The sequence below is a fragment of the Silurus meridionalis genome, chromosome 9 (assembly GCF_014805685.1).
Source record: "Silurus meridionalis isolate SWU-2019-XX chromosome 9, ASM1480568v1, whole genome shotgun sequence".
Classification (NCBI taxonomy): domain Eukaryota; kingdom Metazoa; phylum Chordata; class Actinopteri; order Siluriformes; family Siluridae; genus Silurus; species Silurus meridionalis.
Genome location: NC_060892.1, coordinates 16,512,168 through 16,526,478, shown reverse-complemented (window position 1 = coordinate 16,526,478; position 14,311 = coordinate 16,512,168). Strand labels below are relative to the sequence as shown.

At 38.4% G+C, this 14,311-nt stretch overlaps 1 protein-coding gene across 1 annotated transcript; it reads right to left on the bottom strand.

Moving 5' to 3' along the window:
• Positions 1-28: 28 nt before the first annotated feature.
• Positions 29-10,865, bottom strand: caprin1a (cell cycle associated protein 1a). Its single transcript, XM_046857390.1, has 19 exons — positions 10,697-10,865; positions 9,764-9,907; positions 8,508-8,570; positions 7,460-7,546; positions 7,137-7,381; positions 6,667-6,749; positions 5,246-5,434; positions 5,120-5,172; positions 4,948-5,034; positions 4,293-4,493; positions 4,109-4,199; positions 3,877-3,938; positions 3,678-3,788; positions 3,467-3,595; positions 2,900-3,065; positions 2,441-2,644; positions 2,165-2,268; positions 1,794-1,854; positions 29-515 (listed from the first exon to the last, which is right to left on the bottom strand). Exons 2-19 carry the CDS (start codon positions 9,905-9,907, stop codon positions 451-453), a joined length of 2,145 nt encoding a protein of 714 aa, XP_046713346.1. The 5' UTR covers positions 10,697-10,865; the 3' UTR covers positions 29-450.
• Between the last annotated feature and the right edge of the window lie 3,446 nt (positions 10,866-14,311).

The following is a 14,311-nucleotide window of genomic DNA, read 5'->3' as shown; positions in this document are numbered from 1 at the left end:
TTGAAGGTTATTTACTTTTACATTCATGTACACCATGTGCTTGTTTATTTTTCATTTCATCCATACAATGAGCCACAATCACCACAACTCTAAAAGACATTTAATCCTACAAAGCACTCATGATCAATAGTACGGTGCAACAAAGTAGGTGACCAGGGGGGAGGAATAAAAATTACAGTACATTTCACATTTTTTGGCGGTGTATTATACTAATACATTGTTTATCCTGGTCCGATTTTCAACTCAAAAAAAGGCACAAATGTTCCTGCTTTACAGAATTGAGGCTATCAACAGCGTGCAATTGAGAAAAAGCGTTACAAGATACAGCGTTAGTTAGGAGTGGTTTGGCTTCATTACCATGGCATCTCATGTGCGAGTTTCCAAACACCTTGCTACATGGGGAGATGGAGAGGAGTCAGGTGAGTGGGTTATGTTGGAGGGTTGTTAGGGTTAGCTAGTCTGTGCTGCAGCCATGATATGCATCCCTCGGCTCGGTTTGTACAGTCCTCCTCGTCCTGCAACACACAAGAATTCTGACGTGTTTAACATGGTCAGTAATTCATTAGTTTAAGTCAGTATAATGCATGTTTAGAAATTAATAATTGCATGCACAAGTCTTTAAATCTGAAACAGGACTCACCTGGTTAAGCAATTAATTACAGGCAATTTAGAGCAAGGGATGAGGTATAAAATCCGAGCTACGAATCCTACTTGTGTGGAAGAGAAATCCAAATGCGTTCTATAGCAGAGGGGCGTCAAACTCGTACTTTAGGTAATGTCGAGTAAAAATAAATAAAAAATAACGGTTCAGCGATTTAATATTTAGGATGTCACTTGGCGCATGAATGACTTCACATTTTGTCAGTAGCTGACTACTGCACCATTTCTGTTTATTTTAATTATAAGTCTAATCTGCAGAAATGGATTCTTTAATTTGGCTATATTTTGCAAGAAAAAGTGCAAAACAAAACAGGAAAGCAAAGCTGTGGAAATATTGGTGGCTAAGCCAAACATCAACTGCAATTCTTCAATATATAGATTTATCAAAAAAAATAATTTGAGCAAAAGCCAGCACAATTCATCCTGGTTCAGGCAGGTGAAAAGATTCTACAGCACCAAAAAGCTGAGGGGGGGGTGTAAAAAAAGAAAAAGAAAGCAGCAGACAAAGCAGGTAATGCAACACGTCTTTATTGAAACATTCTCTCAAGGAGCAACATGAGCATACAAAGGCCAGGTCTGCAGGAACTTCTAAATGAAACGTGGCAGATACGGAAATGGTAGAGGCTGATGTTTGGGATGATTTTAAAACCCCTTGGTGAGAACCAAGGGATAGGGAGGGAATAAAAAAAAGAAAAGAAAAAAACCCTCATGTATTGGATTAACAGTGGCGGTTAATTTTTTTGCATTTTATTTTATACAAAAAATAAATTAATGAAAATCTTTAAAGTTTTACATGAATATCTATTTGCTTTTTTTTTTTTTTTTTTTTTTTTAAACACAACCTTGCTGAAAAATCACAACACTGACACTTTCAGCTCTGCACGTGTCTCCGTAAAATATCAAGGGTTACTTGATAAGCCAAAATAGAAACATACCACTGATGTCAAAGAAAAAGCAAGGAGGGGGGAAAAAAAAAAAAAAAAAAAAAAAAAGGTTTTATATATATATAATAAAAAAAAAAAAAATAAGAGGGGGCAAAAGGTTAACCCATTCTCAATAAACGAATGTTCAAGGTGGCCAAAGACAACTACGTCTTCTGAAAGTGTTTTAGGATCGCATCGTTTGAGCATTACCTCGAGAGCTACCTCGAGCTCCCTGGGCAGCTCCTCTCTTGAAGCTCTGCTGATATCCGTCCTATCAGGAAGAAAAAAAAAATTTGGAAACTTTGCAGCAATAATTGTAGTCATCTTGGTTATAAAGGCAGAAGTAGAATTGACCATTTCAGCAAATGTATTCATTATGGCCCAATAATTCAGCTGTAGTAGATTCCCTGAATAAACACTACTCCTTGCATGTAAATTGGGGCTGGTCTAAAAAACTATGGTTAAGATCACTTAGGTTGAGAAAGTTTAAATGATTAATACATGCCTTTGTACTACAATGCTTGAGAAACTTAAAACGCTCCACATTTAATGAAATGGCTACAAAACAAAAGAATGAGTACCCGTTGGTAGGTGCTGCTCGAATAATCTCGTGGAGTGCTGAACTGGGTCTGTCCATAACCAGTGTTTGGAGTATTGGGAAAAGGAGCACGATAATCATATCCACCTAAAAACAGACCGAAACATTAATACCACACTGTATTTATTAACTGAATAATTTGCACAGGCAGTAATTCACTGCCAACTTCAAGCCGATAAGTTAAGGTTCATTACACAGTCTCGCATCTACACAATCTTTACAGAGACTTGGGAGAGAAGTGAAAGCAAACGCAGAATACCTCTGAAACTATTTGATGGTCCTCGGTATCCGTTCATGGCCCCTCGGGCGTTCCTGGGTCCTCCGCGAGGCACAGCTCGGCTGCTGTAAAAAGACTGTGGCTGGCGTCCGAACCCTGCACCCTGACCTGCTGGCTGCTGGCTCATTGTCTGGTGTCCCCCAGATGAAGGAATCCCTTGGTCTTGAGAGTGAAACGCGCCAACAACTGAATAAAAAAAAAGTTTGGTTTGAATATTTTTGCCTGCAGCCGATTTGAGAAGCAAGCTAGACAAAAGCAAGACCCTCGACTCAATTTCTATTTCCTGATTTTGATATTCAACAAGATTAACATTTACTGATCACACTAATAAATTACTTGAAAGTCTTAAAAGGTAATTTAACAAATAATCCAAATGATCCTTGAGTTTTAAGTACAAAAAAAAGGAATTGTGAAATGCTTGTTACATAAACCGACTTGTACCTGACTGAAGCGGTTCCTGCTGAAGCTCCTGCTGCAGCTCCTGCTGCGCCACCGTGTGTGTGGGCTGGCTGCCGAAGTTCTGGGTATAAGTGCTTTGATACTGACTTGACATCTTCTGAGACTCAATCTCATTTGAGGGAGGAACTGGAGCATTCAGATTGAACACCTGAGGACAACGCAAGACAAACAGATATTCAAGCCAGGTGTGTGCAAATACATCTACTGCAAACAGGAAATAACACTTCTGCGACTGTCTTTCAAACCTAATCATTTTTGGATGCATGTGTGTTTACAAAAGAATTAACTTGTTCACATCCACAGGGTCTTCCATATTTAAAAAAAAAAAAAAAAAAAAAATTGTCTATTTCTGTTTTACAGGATTCCAGTGTATGGATTGGCCCAAACAGCTCTAAAAACACCTCAATTTGCCTAAAACATGAGCAAAATTCACTTTTTAATCCATGCACATAACGCCTACCAAAATTCTGAGGACAGAGTAAGGCTTTTATTGGTAAACACTTAAAGGATCTTTCAGTCAAAAATGCTAGTAAGGAAAAGCGATCTTACTGCTTGCATGGACTGGAATGGTGCTGCGTTTACGTTGATGCCACTGTGCAGGGGTTTGGAGACTGATTGAAAGGCCTGGGGCTGAGACGATGGGGCAGGGGGCTGCTCAGATGACAGGGGCATGGACACCTATTACACAACCAAAAAATAAATACCACAATAGACATGGAATAACATCCCAACTGCTGTACATGACAGTCAAAGAAAATACCTGGAGAGGATCAATGGGGTCTGGTTGAGGACGAGGGTCTGTGCTGTGAGGAGGTTGGTAGAGAGGTGGTGTAGAAGTGTATGCTTCAGTGGGAGGAGACACCATGGGTATCTAAAAACACAAGAATCAAACATTAGAGACTTTAACCAAAAAAAATAAAAAGCTATTTTTCCTCCTGCTCTAAGATTTGTGTACTAACTTGTGTGGGTTCTTGATGTACAGGAACTGTGCTGTGTTGAGGGAGTCGAGATTCTGTGTGAGCTGCACACAATCAAAAACAAGAATTTCATTGTCATCTCATGCTAAACAAACCCATTTTCAGACAAACATGCACTGATCACTAATAAAAGGCTGCCACATTACAGAAAATCATGACTGGGAAAATATGACAAATCTGCTACCATTCAACAATTATGCAACTTTATCTTTACCTGGAGCGCAGACCATCTGTGCAGATTTCATAGGCTGAGCAGATACAATGGCAGGATCCAGAGGCTGTCCATCAAAGTCCAGCATAGAGTCCTGACAGTGAGAAAGAGAGAGAAAAAGAAAAACTAATTATAGAAGCAGCGTGCGATTAGTTATCAATATGTCATGATGTGACAAGCTGCTGACCTGCATGAAATTGTAAGTGCCCTGCATCTGTGCCATGAGGTCCTGCACAGCTTGCTTTCTGACCAACGGGTCAGTTGAGGTGGGAGGAAGGACAGGGGCGAGCGAGTGGGTCTCCGGGCTCACCAGAGCTGGGCTCATTGACGAAGGAGGTTGCTGAGGCTGAGGAGGAGGCTGTGGCTGCTGCTGGAGGGAGCTTACAATCTGTACAAAATAAGAAATAGCAAACTGGTCATTTTTCACACAGTATCTGATCCAGAAATGACTGGTACAGAAGCAGAAGCTACACCTTTTGACTGAAAGCCAAGATCAACTGATTTCACAGGCGATTCAGGTATGGCTCATATTTGATTGGAATGCCCTTTTTAATAAGATTATACAAATAGGTGTTCCACATGCAAGTTTAGTTTTAATAGTATGTAGGCCAACACTACCAGATATGATCAACCTGAGTAATATGGTGACAAAGCACTCACTCACCTGCCATCCATCACATTTCCTATCATGATTATTTTTTAAAAACAGGAAGCAAAGTGTGAAGTAAAGCAAGCCTGAGATGGTCACTGAACACTCAAAGGCTCACTTTTCACTATGCTCCACTAAGGAAACCTTTGCCACAATGCCAAGTGTGAAAATGGTTTAATGATGAAAATCTCACCTCAGAGCTCACGGCCCATTCTCCTGCTTGCTCTTTGTCAGCACTGGTGTTATAAGTGGCTTCTGGAATGAACTTTCGGTTTACAAACTGCAAAATCAAAATTGAGAATGTTAGACATTGGGGTATTCATTCACAATGAATAAAGCAACACTATTTTACACAAAATACCAACCTCTGTTGCTTCCACTTCAATGGGCTCAGTGAATTCTTGAGTGACTGACCCTTCTGTAAAATAGAAACAGGACATTAAACACCAGCACCAGAATGACCATTAGAGTCATATGTGCGTGATTCACACCTGGCTCTGCTGGCTGCTCCTCACACTCTGCTGGCTCTATAGGAGGTGGCAGCTGTGGCTGCTGCTGCTGCTGCTGCTGCTGCTCTTCCTCCTCCTCCTCTTCTTCACACACTCCATTCTGGTGTGTTTGTGTCTGGTCGAAGTAGCCACTGAGCAGTATCTTGTCCAGAGTGTCCTTAAGGGCATTATCTACAAAACAGAAAAGGGTCATGAATGCTTTCAGTGAATGAAAGCCATTGACCATTAAATTAAACAGATGTAAAAAGTAAATATTGCAGCTATAAGAACAGGCATTCAAAATCTTTCTAGGACAAAAAAACCCAAAAAACTCATACTTGTGTTACCACTTGTCCATGTTGCAATGAAATATTACTTCATTAAAGAGCAGCACTACATATAAGAGAAAAGACCGGTCTTTTAAAGACAAAAGTAATTTGTTTCCTTCTTAAATCTTTAGTTTTTACCGATTGCAATTTTAGCAATAAACCCTATTTAGTGCATTTAATTGCCATATTAGATTAAAATGCAAATTCAAAGACAAATACAAAAAATAAATATGAATCTAAAAATCATTCAAAATCATTGAAATGATGCCAAACTGAAAACTTCGTGGTGTCCTTTGGCCTGAATCTTTTCCCCGCCCCTCACTGTTTTCGCTCTATTTTTATTCTGCAGCATCTGTGTTTACCTGTCCAGGGATTATAAACGTGGTTGAAAACAAGAGTGCGGCACATTCCACACAAAAGTTGTGATTTATATACAATAAATAAAACACATTGAGAGAAAACGTGCACCTGCAAGTAAACTGAGCCGTGCGTACGCACAATGTGGAAACAGCAGGTGGGAAGGGGAATTGGCGAACAACCTTTGCGTGGAAAGGTTTTTTTTAAACATGACCCCAGACCGGTCCATAGTTTAGCAGGAGGTGTCCGAGATAATAGTCCGTGGGGAAACAATGCTCGAAGAACAAACATTGTGAGGAATCGAGACAAAATTTGCCTAAATGCTTAAAATTTTGTATATGAACTACAAGGAATTGTTTTTGTCCCAGACTGAGCAAATACTTATTATTAATTTTCAAGTGTTGTAAAGAGAGCCTTGAGAACCAACAGTAAATTTTATAACACCAAGAAATTGGACTAAAAATTAATAAAAAAAAATAAAATAAAAAAAAACACGAGTTCTTACATGTTCACATCATTACCCCTTGCGATGAAAACGTGGGAAAGCTGCATTGAACACTAATCAATACAATCTAAAATTGTCAGATGGTCCACAATACGCAACACAAGTCTGATTCAATTCTATTTGTGATTCTAATTTCAAAAACTCTACAGCATGTTAATCCTCATCTCACTGTATACAATTGAATATGGATGATGCATTTTAATGCATGTTTAAAGGGATGTGTGAGGACTTACATGTGGTTCCTGCCACAGCTTTGTCTCTTCCTTCCATCAACTCCCACAAATGAACAGACGCCTCCTCAAACTGATCAGTCAGCCTGGACGAGTGAAAAAGACAGGCAGAAACCTTGTCAACCAAACTGAATGTCTTAAATTTAACCTGTACAAGTATTCTGATATGACATTTATTTCATCCAGGTTTCTGATTCCCCTCCCCCTAGACAAAATTTCTGAAAGAGACAATAGGAAACGCTAATTTAAACTTGTTAAACGAGGGAAAAAAAAAAAAAAAAAAAAAAAAAATGTTAGAAACAAGGCTGGGCCACAAACTCTTCACATACTCCTGTATTAAGAGATTCATATGACCCAAGCAGGTTTAAATGTATTTAATATTAAAACTATAAAACTGAGAATTCTGTACACCAAATGTAAATTAGCATATTTTCTGTTCTTTTTCTTCTCATATTCATTGTTACTTTTTTTACCTGATATTCGGGTCCCTCTCTGGGCCGACCAACTTGTAAAAGTCGTCAAGTCCAGTGAGCTCTGCTTCAGTGAGCAGAGGCCCATCGTTCCCTCGTTCCACCTGCCTCAACTCCTGCCTCACACTCTCCTCCCCGAGCTGGTCCAGAACATACTGCACCTCCAGCACAGCCTTCATGCGCCGCTGCTCGGCCTCCTCACGTTTCAGCTGCTCCCGCCGCGCAGTCTTCTTCACTGCCTTTTGGATCTGCAAAACAAATTAGCAATTATGCATGGAAAAAGGCTGAGAAGCAAAGAAATATAAAAGTCTAAACTTGCATCAAACCTCGATATTTAAAGTCGAGAAGCTTTTCAGCAGCTCCCGGGCAAAGTCCAAGTTGTGTGCCACCTCCTGAGCCTTGGACAAAGCGTCCTAAAAAAAACAAATTAAATTAGAAAAAGAAAAAAAGGGTCAGAAATCAACATTAAAAGGCTTTAATACACCATCATGATAAAAGTTTAACATAACCAACATGTAATTTAACAGCATTTATATAAAACTCCAACTAGGAGGAAAAAAATAATCAACTTTGAAATTGTCGTGTTACACAATTATACATTAGTCAAATGATGCTGTTCTCAATACTGTTAAATTTTTAGCATTGAATTTCATTTCAATCAGTTTCACCCACACACACCTTCATAGAGGAAATGGTGGTGAAAAGGAACTGATGCAAAGCACACTATCTGAAAAACGTGATGAAAGCTGAACTGGCTCGCTTGACTCGACAGCAGAAACACGAATAAAAACATTGTTTTACACATAATTTGACACTAACCATCAACTAGAACCAACTGATTTTACACAAAAAAAAAAAAAAAAAACAAGTACACCAACAGGTGACAATGCACTTATACTTCTTGCCTGTCTAGAAATTCTTTTTTTTTTTTTTTTTCAGAATTCCCTTTTAATTTCTGATAGGAACTAACAAAAGGGTAAGAAATGTATATTGCACAGTCACTAATTAGAAATGAAGGAGCATAGTGTTTGTAAATTATGACTTATTTGGAAGCTCCACCTAATCAGAGATAGCAATACATACATATTAGTTGTTATCTCTGATTAGGTAGAGGTTCCAAATAAATCATTTACAAAAACTATGCTTCTAATTTTTTTTTTCTTTTTACAGGAACAAGCACACCTTTTGGACTTTTGCCATAATTAAACAAGTGTTTGTGGGACCTGACATCACAGTAGTATACCAATTCCAGGCCATGCAGTATATTCAGTTATGGTCGAACCAAACATGCACGATATCCATTTCAGTGTCATTTTATTACATAAGCTATAAATAAGCAACTAAAAACTAAACTAATTCAAGACTAGTACAAACCAGCTGATCCTGATTTAGCCGCTCTCCTTTGCTCTTCCGTGTCTTGTAGTCTTCCAGCTTGGACTAAAATGAGAGAGTAATTAGTGACCTCAGTAAGTAGTTGTCACAATTCATGACAGAACATTTACAGCAAGCTTAATGTCCAGTGTTTTTAATTTTTAATAAATGAAACCCAGGCAATCTACTTTAACCACAATGTTCCTGGAAGAGGTTTAGATATCTAATCAGTGTTTTAAAATTATTATTTTATTTATATTTATATTTATATATACACACACACACACAAACATATATACACACATTCTAGTTAAATACCAGAGCAACACACACTAACACAATATTCTAATACACAATATTCTAGATGTATATCATGATTGATATCGAATACAATTTTGCACAAAAAAAAAAAAAAAAAAAAGCAGGTGCGCGTTAGTTACATTGTTTTTACCCCCCAACCCCCCCCATCACATTACGCTACTACATTTAATTCCCCATATTTTGTTAATATAAGCGCCACTGTTCCAATAATGTTGACACCACAATTAGGAGTGTGCTGTGGGGTTTGTGCGCTTCTCTTTACATACAAAAGCATTAACAAGACTAGAGATTGATTTTTGGGTGAAAATGCTCCAAATTCATTCCAACGGTGTTCAGCATGGCTGAGCTCAGCAGGGCTAAGCGCAGGAGTTCTTCCACTTATACCGTAACATTAAATCAAAAGGAAGATGTGTCTGATTATGAATCTGTTACCCACAAGATTATACAGAAATCTGAGCTGAAACTGATTCAGCCTGATTGCCAAGATGTTTGTCTTTAAGCCAGGTAAGTTGAATGTGGGGAAAATCCTCTCAAAAGCGATTATTGCTCATGTCTGTTGCACTACCATCAAAAGTGGTTTAAACCGGGCGGTGGACTACGCCATACGCGATTGACCACTTAAAATGGGGGAACAGCAACTCAGTCCTTTCCTGACTTCTGGTTGAAGTGGAAACTTCGTGATCACAAGTGATGCTTCGTATTTCAAGGAGCTTTGCGCACTAATGCCTTAACAGTTAAAGTGAAGGAAAATTATAACAAAAACAATTTTAGACAATCATGTGAATTTCTGTAGAAGGGGTACACCAATGACAAATATGAAGGCCAGGTGTCCACAAACTTTTGATTACTTCATGTATTAAGTGCTGTGTTATTTGTCTTGTCTGTCGTGCATCTGCACTGTTGTCTGGTGATTAACATCCAACCGGGTAAACTGATACCTTTCTCTTCTCCATGTTGCGGACCTTCTTTTCGATGATGTTCAGCACTTGTTTCAAGGCCTCATTGGGAGCCACTACAGGAACAGTGCCCAGCTCTGGACTGGAGGACTGAACAGCATAGTCACCAGTGGTTGCAGATGGCATCTGGAGAGAAGCACACAAATAAGCAAACCATTAGATTAGCGATAGAATATGAAATATAATTATATATAAATAAAGAGAAAAGCTTTGGAAAAAAAATACCTCCCTCTCTCTGGTTTTGGTGTGTCACTTTAATATTTAACCAGTGTTATAGCTACGTCTATTTAACAGCGTATTTATTTATTAATTATTCCGCACGGCTACGGAGGAAATGCTGGAAATGGGTCAATGAAATGGACGAAAATGCTAAAGCTAACGCACTGAGACACTGGCCGGATCCTGCAGGGTGGTGGCGGCCGGCTAATCTCCTCATTACCCCGCGGTAGTCGAGCGCGAGCCTACCTCAATCCGAGTCGATCTGGAGCTCATCACAAAACCGAACCCATCAATCGGTTTTAATTATTAATCGCTTTCTTTTGCGTCTATGATCTGACAACCCCCTCCCTTCTTCCCTCCCTCCCCCCGTCCCTCGCTCCATCCTTTCTTCTCTGTTCCAGTGCTAACGCTAGCTAGCATCAAAGCCTCCACAATTAGCGAGCGACTCCGGGGTTCGTGCTGAGCAAAACGACGGACACCGCGAGTCGCACGCGCCTCCCGCGTATTCGAATAGCAGATTTTATACGCTAAAAACACGCGGATTTAATCTCCTCAGCCGACTGGAAACTCGTGCTAACACCGAAGTGAGCTATGTAATGCTAGGCTACACGCTAGGCTAGACGGCATGAACTCGACGTCGGCTCGAGTGGACTCTGGAAATTGATCGTCTGCTCAACGTTCCGAGCTTATTCTTACCTTTACTTTCAATGTTGAAGAGATGTAAAACCTCTCTATGTGTTGGGACGTTTTTGTATAATTTTCTTTTCGAATTTTGCTTATTTTCTTATTGTTGGGATATTGGCGAGCTAAACACGTTCCAGACCGTCGGCCTGCCCGGCAACTACAAAACTCGCAACTACACAAGTGAAGGATTTATATGGCTGAAAAAGGACCCGTATGTAGGGACCTGACTGAGCCTGGTTTTATGCCTGTACAGAATCACGACAATATGTATATGTCTTGATTAAAACGTGTTCCTTTGCTACATTTATTTCGTTCCCAGATTATTTAATTTGGATGCACCAAAGAACAAAGAACGATAGCAGTGTATTAAACATGTGTTGCAAGGAGAAAACGAACAGGCACAGGAGTGAACATGTCACAGAGATCCGATTACATTATTACATGGGCACAGAGCGTAGAAAGATCTAGCATTTAAATGTATATAACAGTATATAATAACACTATATAACAATAAAACTCAAAGCTACAATGTCGCCTGTGTGTGTGTGTGTGTGTCTATCCACTATCTTTATCTATATCTTTCAATTTCTCTTTCAGTCATCACTATTTTATTAAGCATTTCTTTCTTTTTTTTTTAAATATTATATTTAATCATTAAAAAAACCTGCTCACAACAAAGACACGCATGTTAGAGCTAACATTAGTATTTGTGCAACTTTTTCTTTCTTTCTTTCTTTCTTTCTTTCTTTCTTTCTTTCTTTCTTTCTTTTTTTCTTTCTCTTTTTTCTTTCTTTCTTTCTTTCTTTCTTTCTTTCTTTCTTTCTTTCTTTCTTTCTTTCTTTTTCTTTCTACTCTATACACATGTAGTCCCACTTTTCTCAACTAGAGGGCAGAAGAACACTGTCCCCCATGCAGTCCTACTGCACAGTGTGTTTTATTACTCGTTGTGTGGGGAATAATGCAACTGTAATAATGTTTGTCTTCTTTTGGTTTTCAAGAGCTTTTATGTGATAATAAAATGTTCTACAGCAGTGTGTAAATATAAAAAATATCATCTTTCCAAAGCCGCAGCAGTTTATTCTCCTCAGAACCACCAGAGGAACAAGGGAGTGGATCACATCTAGCTGTTTTATTGAAATGTTTATATTCATCACGGCTCTGTGGCTGCGATGTGAAATATCAGAAGAATGATTTGTATGAGATGCTGGTGGATCTGTTTCATGGTTCAGCATGACGGTTGGCCACCGACTCGCTCAGGCCTGCATTTAAAGTTCTTCAGTGTCACCGCAGAACTCAAATGAGCAAGAAAGCGCCTGTGTGATGAGTCTGGAGTTTATTTACTCTGACATGGAGGAGAGATCGCTTCATTCTCTCAGCCACTTAACACATCTGAAGAAACGACAAGCACTAGGGGTTTTGTCAATCCCTCATCCTTGCAGGGGAACCTGTATAGATCTTCAATTATTATTACATTTTGTTAACAAATAATTCGGTCTTTTTGAAATCAAGAGAGAGTCGGTGTCTGTCTGTCTGTCTGTCTGTCTGTCTGTCTATCTATCTATCTATCTATCTATCTATCTATCTATCTATCTATCTATCTATCTATCTATCTATCTATCTATCTACACGATATAAAGTGCGTTAGATTTCTGTAGTGCTTCTGTGGGTTCCACATGGTCCCCTGTGGGTTCCACATCTTCTCCAGGTAGTTCTACATCATCCTGTGGGTTTCACAGGTTCTCTTGTCAGTTCCATATTCACCTGGGTTCTATATCACTTCAGCTTCATCCACTTTGCCTTACTTTTTTGCTTTCGCTTTTTATGTTTCCTCTCTCTCTCTCTCTCTCTCTCTCTCTCTCTCTCTCTCTCTCTCTCTCTCTCACACACACATGCGCGCGCACACACACACACACACACACACACACACACACGTGGTGGAGATTCTTTCTCAGACCAAACTCTAACCATTTGTTTGTCTGTTAGAGCCATCTCTCTCCCACTCCTCTTGATTACCACAGATTCAAGGTTTTTTCTGAAGACCTCACATGCAAAGCAAAAACATGGCAGCCGTGGCAGCAATTATAGTTCAGGGCAGCATTCCAGGACAGATTGGAACAGGGCTCTTCTGCCGCCTGGCATGCAGAGAGAGGAGAGGAGAGGAAAGAGGAGGAGAAAGAAGGAGAGAGGAAAAGATACAGGAGAGGAGATTGGGAGAAGGGAAAGGAAGGGAAGGGAAGGAAGGAAGGGAAGGGAAGAAAAGAGAAGAGAAGAGAAGAGAAGAGAAGAGAAGAGAAGAGAAGAGAAGAGAAGAGAACTGAGGTCTAATGTCTAATCTATAATGGGTTTCCATATGTCATTGTGCTTCACCCCATCATTACTTCTTTGGCTTTATTAAGTCAAATAAATACTTTTAATACTTTTAGTGTTTTTGCAGATGCTCTTCTTCGAAAACTCCTCAGGTGTCCTTTTAATAATTATAGTACGTTTGAGAATTTTTCACAAATTCTTCAAGTGTATTTTTTCACTAACTATATGGTGCAGTTTACTTACACATAATCCATCTATCTATCTATCTATCTATCTATCTATCTATCTATCTATCTATCTATCTATCTATCTATCTATCTATCTATCTATCTATCTATCTATCTATCTATCTATCTATCTGACATAAAGTGACTCACTTATCCATGAACTTTCATAATTCAATTGTTTTATTTTTGCAGTGTTTTCAATAATGGACATTTTCCCAAAACAGCTGCATAGAAATAGATAATGAATATGAATTTTCAATTTGTTAATTATTCTTTAGAGTCTATTCTTAATGAGCAAAAGAGTCATGAATCATAATGTCATCCAAAATGACATTACGAAAACCTTACAGGAACCAGAATCAACAGGAAGTTCATACACATCTGGGTAACTATCAGTTAATCAGTTTCATCAATGTTGATGAAATCAATCATTGTTTCATCTATCTAGCTGCACATTTATTTATTTTTATATTTACTACATATTTTTTTGGCTGGTTTTTTTATTTTTGTTTTGTTTGTTCATTGTAAAATTAATTTAGTTTTTGTTTTGATTTTTAACTTTCATGTTACTTTTACACAGTTTACTTTTTACATTTGACATTCTTGACACAATAAACTTATTTCTTACATGATTAAAAAATGCATTGTTTGTTTAGTTTTACATTTTTAACTTTATAAAAATGAAAACATTTATATAAAAACGATATAATTAGAATTTATTGTCACGGATCTCTTTTACATCTTTTTTAATATTTATTATTTTGCATGTAAATTTTATGTAAATAATTCGTTTTTATTTGTTAGCTTGTTTATTTGTTTTATTGATATACTTATTTATTAAAAAAATATTTAGACATGATTTTTTCACATTTTTCCACAAATCTCACATGATTATTTCATCACTTGTTCATCACATAAGGCCATGTGTTCAGCTGAAATGTACTTTAACTTATGATCACATAATGAGGAGAACTTCAAAAATTTACAAGCAGAAGCAGAGAAAAGGAAAATGTCCTTCTGCCTCCAGCTTGTCTGAATTGAGGCCTCGTGTGTGTGAACCTTTGATGGTCTTAATGCCTTCCTGTACAAAAGC

Excerpts from the sequence above, each read along its gene's own strand:
- caprin1a (XM_046857390.1), bottom strand. The coding sequence starts at position 9,907 with ATGCCATCTGCAACCACTGGTGACTATGCTGTTCAGTCCTCCAGTCCA. Across the intron at positions 5,435-6,666 it reads AGCTGTGGCAGGAACCACAT|ATAATGCCCTTAAGGACACT; the intron begins GTAAGTCCTCAC and ends TCTGTTTTGTAG. Across the intron at positions 3,939-4,108 it reads ACAGATGGTCTGCGCTCCAG|CTCACACAGAATCTCGACTC; the intron begins GTAAAGATAAAG and ends GATTGTGTGCAG.